Source organism: Pteronotus mesoamericanus, unplaced genomic scaffold (genome assembly GCF_021234165.1).
Source record: "Pteronotus mesoamericanus isolate MK-2021 breed Mesoamerican mustached bat unplaced genomic scaffold, CSHL_Meso_final contig_263, whole genome shotgun sequence".
NCBI lineage: Eukaryota > Metazoa > Chordata > Mammalia > Chiroptera > Mormoopidae > Pteronotus > Pteronotus mesoamericanus.
In genome coordinates this window covers 8249709-8265395 of record NW_026555112.1, presented here as the reverse complement: position 1 = coordinate 8265395, position 15687 = coordinate 8249709, and the positions used below count along the sequence as shown (strand labels likewise).

The 15687-nt window shown below is 41.3% G+C and overlaps 1 protein-coding gene across 1 annotated transcript in view; it reads left to right on the top strand.

Moving 5' to 3' along the window:
* Positions 1 to 15294, top strand: part of UTP20 (UTP20 small subunit processome component) — an 83790-nt gene extending 68496 nt beyond the window's left edge. Inside the window, exons 46-62 of the mRNA XM_054574638.1 lie at positions 309 to 475; positions 1123 to 1264; positions 2124 to 2240; positions 3486 to 3656; positions 3890 to 4021; positions 4445 to 4555; positions 6433 to 6512; positions 6964 to 7033; positions 7163 to 7345; positions 8084 to 8215; positions 8709 to 8841; positions 10186 to 10373; positions 11891 to 11962; positions 12720 to 13016; positions 13227 to 13353; positions 14568 to 14713; positions 14996 to 15294. Of these exons, the coding sequence (XP_054430613.1) occupies positions 309 to 475; positions 1123 to 1264; positions 2124 to 2240; positions 3486 to 3656; positions 3890 to 4021; positions 4445 to 4555; positions 6433 to 6512; positions 6964 to 7033; positions 7163 to 7345; positions 8084 to 8215; positions 8709 to 8841; positions 10186 to 10373; positions 11891 to 11962; positions 12720 to 13016; positions 13227 to 13353; positions 14568 to 14713; positions 14996 to 15151 (2424 nt within the window). The 3' untranslated portion in view covers positions 15152 to 15294. The remainder of the gene's footprint in view (positions 1 to 308; positions 476 to 1122; positions 1265 to 2123; positions 2241 to 3485; positions 3657 to 3889; positions 4022 to 4444; positions 4556 to 6432; positions 6513 to 6963; positions 7034 to 7162; positions 7346 to 8083; positions 8216 to 8708; positions 8842 to 10185; positions 10374 to 11890; positions 11963 to 12719; positions 13017 to 13226; positions 13354 to 14567; positions 14714 to 14995) is intronic.
* Positions 15295 to 15687: the final 393 nt, after the last annotated feature.

The window sequence follows — 15687 nt, the reverse complement described above, 5'->3', positions numbered from 1 at the left end:
GTCCCATCATGTCTCCCGCTGTGTACACTCAGGCCTCAGCAGCAAAGAGCAGAGAGAAATGCAGGAAGCTCAGAGGCACCCACGCTGCTGGCCGGGATTTCCTCTGGGGTTGAGGTTATGGGTAAATTTGACTATATATGTTACATCTGTTTGAAATTTTATTAAGAATGTGCTTTTAATAACTAGAAGAAGTATATCTTTTAAATATATGTGTTAAATATATATATATATATATTTTAAACTACCATTACAACAAATCCAAATACAGTCCTGTGTTACCTCAGAATGCCATTTGTGTTTGCCTTTAGATCTTACAAAATACCACGAGTTTAAAACTGGCCCGGAAAGTTCATGAGACCTTACGCCGAATTATTGCAGGATTAATTGTAAATCAGGAAATGACAGCAGAATCCATTCTTTTGCTCAGTTATGGTTTGGTCAGTGAAAATCTCCCCCTGTTAACAGAGAAAGAAAAGTAAGTTTAAAAAGAAAAAAAGAAACTATCATTTAGGTGTTTGCTTCTGTTAAGCCATTCAGTTCTAATTTACTTTTAATTTAATAATTTGTTTTAGTAAAAAAAGTTAATATTTATCTGAGTTATAAGATGGTTCTACTTTGTGGTGTTTGGGCTGAAAGCCTTCCAAGTGATACATCTCATGAGATTTTCCTGATGAGTGACTGTTTTTCTAATGAATGAGGTTGCTGTGACAGCAGCCTCTTTTTTTTTTTTTTGTCATATCTCTGATACTGTCTCTGTTTTGGATATTTATTAAATCAAAGTTAGGATAAAATTTAAATACATACCTTGTGTTCTGAACAAATGGAAATTTAGACCTTAAAAGATTTAAAAATGCCATTTTGGTAAACTTCCTGTAAATTTTTTGTGTCCTAAAAGAAACTCTTGGCAGTCGTGTTCAGAAATCAAAGAAAGGGAGTGCCCCTTGCTGTTCATCTGAATTTGGGGGTGTTCTCTGTTTCTTATGGTTAAGGGAGAAAAACCCCCCCGGCAAACAGCACTTTATTTCGTGCTCACCTCTCACCTGCAGAGAGGGCAGCAGTAGCCCCTGCGAATGCAACATAGGGTGTTCCTTCCTTTATTTTTTATTTCACTGTGATCGACAGAAATCCAGCGGCCCCTGCCCCAGATCCACGCCTGCCACCCCAGAGCTGTCTTCTCCTCCCCCCAGCTCCGGTCCGAGGTGGGCAGAAGGCTGTTGTGAGCAGGAAGACCAACATGCACATATTTATTGAGTCTGGGCTTCGGGTAAGAACCTTAAAGTGAGACTCACCGCCCACAGTGGGTCTGTGCCTTTTACTGCTCTGCTGGATTTCTAGTGTTACTTATTTCCACTGTAAATGCCTTACCATAAATAAGTTACAGGATTTTTTTAAAGGTGTATTGGTCCATTTACTATTTTTCTCTTCTAGTACTTCGATAATATAACTCTCTGAGAATTAATGACCCTGACTTAATATTTATTATGGTTTCCATGTTGTTTTGCCCATGAGTTTGCACCTCTAAACTACGTTGAATTTTTTGAAAAGGTAGCGAGCTTTTAAAAACACAAGTCTGATCATTTCCTTTAAAAACCCTTCATTGGCTTCCATTTTTCCCAGGAGAGAGCCAGTCCTTCATTTGGACTGCAAGGGTCTCGCCTCTTACTGTACCGTTTCAACACATGTTCCAGCCACACATGGCTTTCCCTCAGTTCTTAAAGTCTCCACCCCATGCCTACCCTCCCTCTGCCCCGATCCCCACAGAACCCCGCATTTACAATGAATTATCTCCTAGAGTCTGTCTCCCCAGCTGAGATCCATCAGTGCAGGGACCGTGTACATGTTGGTCATCACCATGTCCTGTGTGCCGAGCCAGTGCCTGGAATCAAAGTAGATGCTGAGTAAAACCATTTGGTAAACTTAGAACCTCAGCTGCACCATGAATTCCTGCCTTCTTCCCTTACTGAGACTCTCCTAGGCAGTTTTCCATTTTTTCAAAATTTTTATATATCAAATAGGAGCATCTTAACATTTCAGGCTGTCTCTTAAAATTATTTCACCTTTACCTAACTCATTTGGTCTTAAGGGTACCTGCCTACTCTGAAATACCTTTTGAAATCTTTCAGCTCCTGCATCTGAGCCTGAAGACTTCCAAGATCAAGTCTTCAAGTGAACGCGTTCTAGAAATGTTGGATCCCTTTGTGTCTCTCCTCATAGACTGCCTGGGCTCCATGGATGTGAAGGTGAGCACCTCCTCCTTCACAAGAGCTGCGCCGTGCAGAATACCTAGGACTTCACTTCTAGGCTTGTGCGTTACTAGATAGTTGGGGTTTTAAAGGGATTTAGGACATCATGAGCCACTTCTATTCCCTGCGTTAAATGGCTCCCCAATTTAGTAATCCCATACGTTTGGATAGCCCTTATTAGTTTTAAAAGCCCTTCTCTGTACAGTAATTACTCCATTTGGCCCTTGCGGCACCTTCAGGAGGGCGAGTGGTGGTGTCCCTATATGTCAGTGATCACCGTCACCGTCCCTGCCCCTGCTCACTGCTGTGCATCTGAGGAGAACCCACAGGGCGTCCAGTGTTACTTTTTCTGCAGTATAGATGCAAAAACTAGGCCTTAGACTAAGTGACTTGCCCCGATCATAGATGCGAGATATGAGCCTCAGTCTCAGGCTCCAAAGCCGCCACTCTCCCACGTCCTCGGCTTGTCTGTTTTGTGATGAAGGCTCTGAGAGGTTAAGTGACATCTCTGTAGTCAAAGCTGCGGAGCCGGGGTTTATGCCCCGGTCTCTTTGACTCCGGAGCTTTTTCCTCTCTCTCTCATCCGCTCTAACCCAGAAGGGCCGTCACAGCGACTAGAGCGCAGGAGCCTTTGGGTGGAGCGGGACTAGGTGAACAAGCTGATCTAGGCACCTCTGAGGTTTGGCCTGGGGGGCAGGGATTCTCATGTAAATCAGTGAGTCCCAGCTCACTTTTTTTAATACTTTTTGCACAGGAGTTAACAGTTTTAAATTATAGTTCATTGTTTCCCATGCTTAATTTCTAAGCCAGCTATCTGCTCCATTAAGTAGGTGATGGCATCCTTTTTGTCTTTGTATTTATAATATTAGTGTCTTGTATGCATAATATAAGCTTAATAAGAATGATTAAATTGAAGTACCATTTTAGAAAAAAGTCATTTATAAAAGAGAAAGGTTTCAAAAAAAAGTTAAAAATGGGTTAATTTATGCTACTATTTACCCATATGGGTTAAGGATACAGTAAGTGAGTTTGTGATACATCCTGACTTGCCTTGGCGGGGCAGTAAATTCTTCCACAACAGGGAACGGGAAACTTACATATCTTCTTACTCTTGGGGCACCGTTTTTCCAGAGGGGCCTGGGCAGAGCATTGTATCCCTTCACGATTGCCTAGAGAGTACACAGCCTCAGGTGCTGGGTTATTGAGTGTGGTCACTATAAGTTGATTGGTTTTGTTTTTCAGGTGATCACAGGTGCGTTACAGTGCCTGATCTGGGTCTTGAGGTTCCCTCTGCCGTCCATAGAAACCAAAGCGGAGCAGCTGACGAAACACCTCTTCCTTTTGCTGAAGGACTATGCAAAGCTTGGGGCTGCCAAGGGGCAGAATTTCCACCTGGTGGTAAATTGTTTCAAGGTGAGGCAGTTTCACTTCCACTTAGGAAGAGGCAGGCCCAGGATTAACATCAAAGTTAGTTTTCCACATCGTCCTTTGTCATCTTGGTCAAAATTTTTTCCAGATAATTTGCTAAGGCCAGAGGGTTGGCATGCTATGCAAAAAAGCATTTACATTGTATTAAGTCCTCATGATTTCACTGGATCCTGATTTGTGGGACATCCGGCCATTAACCTCACTATTGTAACTTGCAGTGTGTGACCATACTTGTGAAGAAAGTGAAGTCTTACCAGGTAACTGAAAAGCAGCTTCAGGTTCTGCTAGCATATGCTGAGGAGGACATTTATGATACATCCAGACAAGCCACTGCATTTGGTCTCCTAAAGGTATGGTATCATCAGAATATTGGATTTTACAGTTTATGAGCCTCATGTCAGATATTTAAAATAACATGGAACACAGTGTTTTGACTAGCTGTAGGCTTGCAAATTGAGTAATTTATAAAAACGATAATTTTGGTGGTTATTAAAATGTTTGAATGTGAGCTTACGTTAACAGTTCCAGGGAATTCTATATAAATACAGGTATGTACTTGTATTTATCATACTGGACATTGTTTTCCTTTAATTTTGGTGAAATATACATAACATAAAATTGCATGTTTTCATGATTTTTAAGTAGATGTCCTTTTTCTTTTGGAGGTACTTCCGTTATGTTTGAAAACTGCCTGTGACTATTTGCACATCAGGTCAGCTCACGCCCATCTGCAATAGAACATGAAGAGTATGCCTTTTCCTTATGTATTTTAGGCCATTTTATCAAGGAAGTTGCTGGTTCCAGAAATCGATGATGTCATGCGGAAAGTATCCAAGTTGGCAGTTTCTGCACAAAGCGAACCTGTCCGAGTCCAGTGCAGACAGGTTTGTAGAGAACTCACTCCCACAGCCAGGCCTGGGCCCTGCGTTCTCCATTTGGTTTTTAGATAGATGTCAACATGTACTGAATTCTGAAGGCGACTTGGTGTTGTGTTGATGCTTTATTCTGTGACTCGGGGACCCATCTACACTCCAAATGTGAGAAGGATCTCAGCTTTGTCCTAGGTTTTCAGTTGACATGGGGCATTTTGAGTGTCGCCCCCTGTAGGAGGCGTGTTCAGGTAGATGAAGCAGCCCCTCCTCCCTCTGCAGCTTGGCAGTTGCAGCGAGGATTTCAGTGCAGCGGTCCAGCTGTCGGCTCCTTCCGCACGTTCCTGTGTGGCATTGCTGCTGTAAAAGTGGCCACCAAAATTCCTACAGACCCTATTGTACAGATAGGCACAGGACAAAATTCCACACACAGTTATTTAAAAACCGACATCATTAGTGCCGGGAGGAAAGAAGTATTATCAGACTTCATTGCAGGACACGCCATTATTTATATGTCCCAAACCAAAACAAAAATAACATATGACACATGAGCAATGAGCCATCAGTGTAAGACACATCCCAATTCCAGACGTTAAAATGTGAAAAACTCTGCTGCTTCAAATTGACGAAATACGGAAGAGCATATGGTGAGAGCATGTGATCAGGTGGGGAACCAGCCTCGTCCGAGAGTGGGGAAAGGCTGTCCCGAGCATTGGCATGGGGGCGACATTTGAGGGAAGAACAAGGGGGCTTCGCCTTCCAGGTAAAGGGAGTGGCAACTGCCAGGGGAAGATAACTTCGAGGCAGGTAAGAGCTTAGCTTGTTGGAGGAGATAAATGAAGGTGAGTGAGATGGGGAAGGGAGCCAGGGCAGGCGAGACCTTGCGGTCTGGTGAAAGATTTAGGGCTTTGTTCTGAGAACAGCAAAAAACTGTTGCAATCAATAGGCGGGGGAGTGATGTGAGCAGATTTGGGCTCATACATTAGTCCATGCCTAATCATGGGAGTGCCCTTCAACCCAGAAGACGGACGGGTCTGAGTTGGAAGTATGAACTCGGAGGTAAAGGAGGGTTTGGGCTGCTAAGGAGGCCAGGAAGGAAAGGGAAGAAGCTTGTCTTGAGAAAGAGTTTCTTAACTACTGTTAGGAAGGAGGACCACCTGCTATTTATTAAGCATTAGCTGTGTGCCTGGCACTTGACTTACATGACTTCTATTTGTAACAGTCCTTCAAAGGAAATAATACACCCATTTTATGGCTAAGGGAAAAAACAGGCCTGGCTAGTTCTTAGCTGATTAATAAAAGAGGCTGAATAGTATATAGTTTGAAAGCAGAGCCTTTGGATGCAGGCAGATAAGTCATTGCCCCCTGAGTAAGTGACTGACTTTTTTTTTGCCAAACTCATTCTCTTCATCTGTAAAATGGGGTAACAGTTACACTTATTTCCTAAGCAAGTAATGAAAATTAACCGAGAAACACTTAACCCAGTGTTACGCACATAGAAAATAAAGGCAACAGTTATTATCAGTATTAATGTTACTGTCACCATTATTGCTGTTCTTACTCAAGGGGGAAGTACAGGGTTGAACCGCAATCTGTATTCAGTGCCCTCTACCCCACCACACCACCTATCAGAGAGGAGTCTGCATCGTGCGAGCTTAGAGTCAGAGCCACACACACGCTGGGGCGGGCCAGGGCTGGACTCCCAGTCAGGCGCGCAGCGCAGGACCTGGATACGTGAAGAGGGGAAGGGGGACACCTGTCAACTTCGCCTAACCGATCCCTCTTCTGAGTGGTCTTTTTGAACCTACCAACGTGTCCCAGAAAGCAGCTGAGGAAAAGGGACCCTGGAGAGAGAGGATCCCGGTAATCTTTTGTGTGACTTCTATTCCCAGGTTTATCTGAAATACATTCTTGACTATCCCTTGGGTGATAAATTGAGACCAAACTTGGAATTCATGCTCGCTCAACTGAAGTAAGTTTAAGCCATAAACTACACAGAGGCGGTGGGGTAGTTTCTTCTCTTTTAATGTGGGAGCTATTTTGAAAAGAACAAGCCTAAACATAATGGCACATTCTCTGAGGATGATCTGTGAATCGTTGACTGAACCAGCAAAGATTGTGCGTGGCTTTGTATAGCAGCTCTGTACATTGCTTTTCACTTCAGTCCGACCATTGGCTGTCGTTTAGGAGTCCACTTAGGAGAAGGGTAAAGATCTAACAAAATTACATTTAACACTGCATGGTGGCATGATCTATACAAGCATTAAAATTAGGAAAATGGAGTGTTTTCCACTTTTTAAGAAATAGACTGGCACCTTGAGACAATGTTACATAGAAAATATGCACATAGAAAATTATTCTTAAAAATAATTATTGGTAAATTTAAAAGACCCTAACAAGTCCTTCTAATGTTCTTGCTCTAGTTACGAACATGAGACGGGGAGAGAGTCCACCTTGGAAATGATTGCTTATCTCTTTGACACATTCCCTCAGGTACCGTATGTCAGAGAGACAAACTGATAGCCGTGTTTCCCTTGACCCCTGGGGGCCCGCCGCCCTCCTTTTTGGGGCATCTGCAAGCTTCCAGTCTGGGTGTGCTCCTAAGTGCCTGTTTTCTTTTAGGGACTGCTGCACGAGAACTGCGGGATGTTCTTTATTCCCCTCTGTCTAATGATGGTGAATGATGGCTCGGCCACGTGTAAGAAGATGGCATCCATGACGATCAAATCCTTACTCAGTAAAATCAGCCTTGAGAAAAAAGACTGGCTTTTCGAAATGGTCACCAACTGGTTTGGAGCAAAGAAGGTTAGGGTTGCCTTTAGTCTTATTTCAATGAAAAGTCTTAGCTTTTGGTTTTCGTACTTTATATAAGATATATACATTGTCGAATTGATTTTTCCCAAATAGCTTTATCATTTGTACTTGATTGTGTTAATACTATATTTTCATAGTAAAACTTCAGAACAGGTACCAAGTTGTAGAGGTGACGTCCGTACCCCCAGCAGTCCGACTAGGTGGTGAATGTCAGCCACTCACGCCACTGTATGAACGCATCGTAATTTACCAGCCCCCGTGTTGAGCACTTTTGTTTCCAATTTTTCTTTTTTGCTTATTTGATTGATGGAATGTCATTTTTGTCAGCGGTCATGTCCACTTGCTGACTCTGCCACTGTCACCACTGGCCCATCTTTTGTGGAATATAAGCAACACATGTTGTTTAATACCAGTTTATGTATTAAAGTTAGAGTTGGGGGGTGCGGGGAAGTGATAATGAAACTTTTCTATTTTTGTTTTTGTTTTTTTATTTAAAATGAGAAAAATGTATTATTCAGTGGGTAACGATGAGTATCAGTTCTTTAAAATGTTTTTCTTGAGTATGAAGATTTCTCCATTATTCTTGTTAGCCAACAATGATCCATTTTCCATTGATTTCTGGTTTCATGAAGAATGATTGAGAACAGAACCTTGCCCATCTTTGTTTTGTAGTATTGGAAACAGCCTCCCAAGTTGTGGTGACAGTCTTGTGGTGGTTTGTTTTTGTAGAGATTAAATAGACAACTAGCTGCCATGGTCTGTGGCTTGTTTGCGGAAAGCGAAGGAGTCACTTTTGAAAGAAGGCTTGGAACTGTTCTCCCTGTGATTGAGAAGGAAATTGACCCTGAAAACTTTGAGGATGTAAGTACTTTGCTAGGAGCTAGGGGATAAAAAGTTTTGCTTATTTTTAGTTTTGCTTCAGATGATATAGTCAATAGATTAAATAATGTGTACAAAATGCTTTTTTATTAATAAAAGCAAGAATTTAATGCAGTTGGATCTTTTTTAAATGAAGGGTAAGGTAAATTATCTTCCATAGAATATGACAGTCAAATGTTCTCAAGCAGGGTGATTTTGGCCCCCAGGAGACATTTAGGAATGTCCGGAGACATTTTTGGTTGTCACACCTGGAAGGTAGAAGGTACCTCTGGCCTCTAGTGGGGAGAAGCCACGGATGTTGCTAAACGTCCCGTGGTACCCAGGGCAGCCTCCCGCAGCGGAGACTCATCCAGTCGCAGTGTCAGTAGTGCCGAGGTTGAGAAGCCCTGATGTAGATTTACATGCTGGGATACAAATGTCCATCGAATACTTTGAAATTGTTGTGTTAATTCATTTGCTTCCATCCTGTTTCTAGATCATGGAAGAGACTGAAGAAAAAGCTGCAGACCGCCTTCTGTTTAGTTTTCTTACTCTGATAAGCAAACTCATCAAGGAGTGTAACATTATTCAGTTCACCAAACCCTCTCAGACTTTGAGCAAAATCTGGAGTGAGTATTTTCTTTTTGTTTAAATCTAAAAATAAGCACATTAGTTGTGACAGAATTATTGAAAACAGATTTGGGAAGAATTATTGAGGTGTATAAGAACAGAAAAAATTTACAAACTCCTCCTTGCTACTTGATGATTTAGTATATATTTCCCTACAGTCTTTTGGGGTTTTTTTTCTTTTTGAGGTTGCATAATTCCATATAAACTTTTATATCCTGTCTGTACCTAAGTAATATTACTATTACTATAATGTACTTAGTAGATAGCCCTTTAAATAGCTATAATAGTCCATCTTGTAAATATTCCATAATTTCCTAAACCATGTCATTGATGTGAGATTTAAGTTGTTATATGTCTTTGAATGAAAAATAATATCCCAGAATTTTAACATGTTCAATTTTGATTAGTCAGTAGGAAATAGGCATTAGAATGAATGTTTTAAGTACCCGTGTGTTTTAAGAGAATTCATGATCCTATGAGAAGTAATACCAGTACTGAGTTACTACATGGCCTACTCTGGTACGGCGCTGCTGAGACATGGCCAGGTTATCATGAAGGTTCATGTGCAAACAGAGTAAAACCATGTTCATGAAACACAGCAACAGAGACTAAACCTTAGAGATGACATGATTTGTCCACTTTTAATCCTGTTCCCCGACACTACAAGGCTTTCCACTTTACAAGTGCAGTATATGTAGAATGGCAGTGCAGCTTAGGAGCATGTCTTTGAAGGAGTCCTATATAAGAGCGTGAGCTTCGTGGCCAGGTGGGGCTGGAGCCCAGGCGTGGTTGTGCCTGTTACAGCTGGACATGGCACTTGGCTCCTCTGAAATACCCGTTTCCTCATCTGTAACAAAATGGGAATGACAATTCCAGCCTCACAGAACTGTTGTGAGGTCCAAAAGCCCCGTGCCTGGCACAAAGAAAGCATCAGTGAATGATACTTTTCCAGTAAGTTTCTTGGGGCCACCAATTTCAATGGTTAATGAGAAACAAATATATATATATTACATACACACATTAATTTAGAAGTTGTAAATGTTGATGCCACCTTACCTACCTTGAATCCGAAGCTAGTTCTTAGGGAACTGGTTGGTTTTAGGCTTCCCTCTCTCGTGCCATTTGCCACATTAGGAGTTGGTTTGCTAGTTGTTTCCACGGTCTCTCGCCTCACTGGTCCCTGGCCACACGAGTGCATCTGGGAAGCAGGGACTGTTTTGTTCATGTTAAGTTCCCACCTCCAAGCATAGAATAGGCACTCGGGAAATGCCTAAATTAGTCCTGTTCACCACCAGAGTCCGGGGACCTGTGAGACATCTGAAAGTGCATTTTGGTCCCCTTAGGTCACGTGCACGCTCACCTGAGACACCCGCACAACTGGGTGTGGCTCACTGCAGCCCAGATTTTTGGATTGCTCTTTGCCTCTTGCCAACCAGAAGAGCTTATTAGAAAACGAAATATCAAAAAAACTAAAAGGAAACTCTCAGAACCTGTAGCAGTCAGGTTCCTAACAAGTGACCTTCACCAAAAGGTAAGCTTTCTATAAAACCATTTTTTCCCTCATGATCAGTATAAGATACTCATTTTGACCCCTGGTTGGCCCCAAGGGGCCCCAGGTTGACCCTTGGGAGAAATTCTTCCAGCCAAAAGCTGGTTGCATATGTGAATCTATAGGAATGTTAGGAACCAGAGAGGGGTCACCCTCAAGACCAGGGTTTTACAGAGATAATTTTGAGACTCAGTCTAGTCAGAGATTTGCTTTGTTTATTTAGCACATTCATTTTCCATTATATGTTTAAGTTACCAGCATAGGAAAATAGGGTGAATACTATCTGTCCTATCTCCTGCATAACCTTATCGATAACCAAATAAGATCATGTGCATGAAATGTGAGGTAGGAATCATGTTATGTCTACCTCTGATTTCCTGTGGCGTAGTGTAATGCCTGGCTCATAGTGGGAATTCTCTTAATATTGATGAGTGCATGGAGGGTAGAAAAGAAGGGAAAAAAAAGTATTGGGTTGTTGCAAAGTTCTCTTCTAATAATTTCAGGGATTGTGATCTGTATCTCACCAGAGCTTGAAAGTATCCCATTTCTTTTGGCTTAAATGTTTGCGGCAGGTAGAAAGGAACCATGTATCGGTTGGCCAAAAAGTCCTTTTAGCCCTGACTGGTGTGTCTCAGTGGATTGAGCACCGGCCTGTGAACCAAAGGGTCACTGGTTCAGTTCCCAGTCAGGGCACATGCCTGGGTTGTGGGCCCGGCTCCCAGTTGGGGGCATGCAAGAGGCAACTAATCAATGCCTCTCTCTCACACTGATGTTTCTCTCCTTCTCTTTCTCCCTCCCTAACCCCTCTCTAAAAATTAATAAAATTTTTTAAAAGTCCATTTAGTTTTCTCTGTAAAATAAAAGACATTTTTCATTTTCACCAATACCTTTATTGATTTGGATATTTTGAATATGTTGGCTCCCTCCTGCATGGTGTAACATTGATTGTTCTCAATTAATATCTCGATATGATGATCACTGTCAACTTCAGCTGATAAACCTGTGGAGCAAGTGAGAAATCTCCAGCACAAAACCTTCCAAACCACTTTTGATACGTTCAGTCATTCACAGAACCTTCTCCATACACTGCACAGGTCTTTTTTGCGTTTCAGTTGTGTTTTTACCTTTCTTGAAATAATAAAGCATAATATGCCAAAAATGTTGATTATTTTCTTCCATCTTAAGTATTAAAATGGCTACACAAAAATTCACCAATTTTGATGCTTTTTTAAAATGCCCTCTGATGTGACAGCTGTCATAATACAATCTAACAAAATTGTTTCAAATGAAGTTAAAAACAACCAAGCGCTACTAGAGCCATCTTATGGGGGAAAAAAGCCAAATGAACTTTTTGGCCAGCCCGATACAATTTTTGGTCACGGATTTTCCCTCTCCAGATCTATACAAGTGATCATAGCAAAATCTAGTATCTTAATTGCATTATTATGATTACTCAGGAACACCTTGCGTTATGTCTGACGTCCATTTTCTTTTCACAGATGAGAAGTATCTCCCTAGCTTCTTGCCATCAGTTGCATTCCAAATTCTTGGACCAGTCTCAGGGAGAGCAGGTAAGTGCTATATTATAACTCTATCCAGTTAATTAGAAGGGAACTATTCTACCAACATTCCAGGAATGGACTCACATTTGGTGTTTGGTTTTTTTGTTTTGGGTTTTTTTTTCCCCCTAGTCTGCTTCGGGAATTAAATATAAACGTACACTCAAATACATGTTCATTTATGCACATATTTCTGACTGACTCTTGAGTCCATTGGGATTACTCTTGGCTCTATTTAAAATTCCCAATAAAGATGATGTAGTGGGAGGCTGTTTATTAAATCTTTTCATCTTTAGTCTTACCATATCTACTTCACATTGTGACTGAAGCTTTGAGGGGCCCTGTTTTTATATTAAATTATAATACTGAATTCCTTTTCTTAGAATTTGAAGAGAAAGCAAATAATGTTCATGCTACCATGTGATCTGAGACTTGTCTTTCCTTAGCAGAAGACAGATAATTCTATCACTATGAAGCTTTATGTGATTTCTTACTATGGAATTTAACGATAATATAAAATTAAATATAGAGAAGTCATTTATAAATAAGCAGTAAATGTAAATTACTTTGGAATAGTTGGTCTGCTGCTCCCTTTTACTTTCTTTAGAGCAGTTGGGCTGGTAGGTGATGAGGGTACACAAATGTGGTATATTCCTATGAACAAGGCACTGACCATGTCTCTTGTGAGTCACTATGGACCAGATAGGTGAATGCTCTGTCTAAAGAGTGATCTCACCTAGCATGCAAAAAAATATTTTTTTTTTTTTAGGTGGTTAAGAATTTGTTGTTTGTAGCCAAAGTCTTGTATTTACTGGAACCTGATTCTGGGGTTAAACAAGGTGAGATAAAAAAAGACAACGAAGAACAAGCAGCTGCAGAATATGGTGTAGCCAAAAAGGAAGCAGAACAAGAGGCCTATGCAGATGAGAAGGCGGAATCTGACAAAGAGGAGAATGAAGAGGGGAAGGAAGAGCAGAGCAAACCAGCCACGCTGCTGTGGTTGATTCAGAAGTTGTCTCGGATTGCAAAACTGGAAGCTGCCTACTCACCTAGAAACCTTTTAAAGGTGTGGTAAATGTGTAGAGTTCCTGAAGGTAGTCGTTTTTATTTAAAGCATTTTTAGTGGTGGAGTGATCCTCCCAAGTCTCTAGGAACTTTTGCATCCAGAACTGCAGCAATACCTGGCCCAATATGGACCCTGTTTTTGTAAATTAACTGTTTGTATGGCTCCAAGTGTAAGAGAAACACTTCTAATGAAAACGATCTGTATTTTCAGAGAACATGCATCTTTAAGTTTCTCGGAGCCGTGGCTATGGATCTCGGAGCAGACAAGGTGAAGCCGTATCTCCCGGTGATAATAGCTCCTTTGTTCCGGGAACTGAACAGCACCTATTCGGACCAGGGTAATTGTGGCCGCTCTTCTGAATACTTGCACCTCTCGCCTGAATGCTTCCTTCTTCCTTTCTGTCCTCCCTCCCTGCCAGTTTAAGAAAGAAAACTTGCTAAATATCAATACAATTAATAGCAAACAAATAAGGCATGTTTGTGTTGTATTAGATGACCTTCCCTTATACCTTCTCATGTCTAACAGTGAATGTTTCTTAAGAGATATTTCACTCCTAAGCCTAAATACTCAAAGCAAATTGTAAATTGAGGTGGTTCCGAACCTCAGAGTGTTATAAACAATAGTGAACAATGAAATGTCACCATATTCTCAAGAATTGTATGGCAAAAGTGTGAAATAGTATTTAAGTACTTCACTTTTTTGTATTTTTGCCTTGCTTGGAGCATTTGGTACATTAGCCTCGCTTATCCTAAAATGTCTATTTTGATAATAGGAAAAGTAGAAATTGGAGGTTGGAAAGAGAAGGTAAAGTGGGTGTTACCTTCCACTCTTCCAGTTTTAAAATAAAACAGATGAAGTGTTCTGGTCCTACAGCCCTGAAAGTTTCCTTCCTCTCAAAGAGGAAAAAGCAATGGTTAAAGTTGGATCTACTTTGGCTCTCATCAGCCAGCATTTACTGAGCACCTAGTATTTGCCAGGCATTGGAGTTCAACACTGGAGAAAAGGCCTCTCCCTATTTTCAAGAAACTTGAACAGGTATACTGAACTCTCCTGAAATTGAAGGGAAAATCTGTAACTTATTTGCATTTGGGAGAGAGAAGGCAGGGAAAGATGGGAGAGCATAGCTTTCATCTGCTTCACATAGGAATACCCACTCCCCCAAAATGGTATGGCCAGAGCTAAGCCTCTGTGACCTGTGAATTAGAGAGGGCCTACAGAAACACACTTACCTCCCCAATCTGCAGAGCTGAGCAGGTTAACAAAGATACCCCAAAACATGGCAGTCTAGTTCTCCAATTAAGATCTTCTGAGCCAGGAGTCCAGTAGAAGTGGATCTCTCTCATTGCATCCTGGATGAGGTGGTGTCTGGGAGCTGTGTCCAACACTTCTGGGGGCTCTCTCATCTTAGACACGCAGGGGTTGGGGTCCAGTGAGCACTTAATGTTGAATAAAAGCGATAACGCTGCAGGAGTTTACATGTTGATTTTGTAAATACTCAAATGTATCCCTTCCTACGTCACTGTCTCTGATTATTACTTTGTGTGTGATTAGATCCTTTGCTGAAGAATCTATCCCAGGAAATCATAGAATTACTCAAAAAGCTGGTTGGACTGGAGAGCTTCTCACTAGCCTTTGCCTCTGTTCAGAAACAGGCTAGTGAGAAAAGGGCGCTCCGGAAAAAGAGGAAGGCTTTGGAGGTAAGTGCGCTGTTTGAAAGGTCAGTGCGGCCTGTACGTTGGGCTTAATGACTCTTTTTAACCAGGGCTGTGTGCATGCATGTGTGTCAGTCACCCAGGGAGGAAAAGAGGAACTGGCTGCGTTTGAGAAATGGGGACCTTATAGCCACAGCTCCAGATGTTCTTTAATGGCTGTGTAAATATTTGTGATGTTTAGAGGTGAATAAAATGGTCTGTATGTGCATTTTTTATTGGTGTAACATTTACTTTAAAAGTAACAGAAAATTCTCTTCTTTTTTCAAGTTTGTAACTAATCCCGATATTGCCGCCAAGAAGAAGCTGAAGAGACACAAAAATAAAAGTGAAGCAAAGAAAAGAAAGATAGAGTTCCTGCGTCCAGGCTACAAGGCCAAGAGACAGAAGAGCCACAGCCTGAAAGATTTGGCGATGGTGGAGTGACGCGCTCCCTGGGCTGCCGGTGTCCAGCGCACCCCAAAGCACGGACTGCGCGGTGTGTCTGCCGGTCAGACATCGTAGCAGGTTTCATTATTTAAGCTAAACTTTAGCAGAGATTGTATAGTATACAGTTTAATATAATCATGTTCATATTTTAATTAAAACATTTCATACTACTACTGCATCTTCTTCATTGTCTAAAAAGCACGTGATACTAGCAATAAAGTTGAAAAAATATTTTAAAGATACACTTTCAACAGCAAGACAATGTAGAAGTTAGGAATAAATCAAACAAATGATTTTTAATACCCTTCTGGAGGAAATTGTGATACTTCATCAAGAGACATTAAGAAAAATCTGCACAAATGGAGAAATACAACCATGTTCATGGATGGGAAGATTCAGTATCATAAAATGCTAGTTCTCCCATGCTGAATCCCACTGGTTAAATGCATCTCTGAGCAAAATCCCCAGAGTTCTTCATATTACCCTAATAAGCTGATTATTCTAAAAATTTTACAGGAGATAAGCTGAAAATA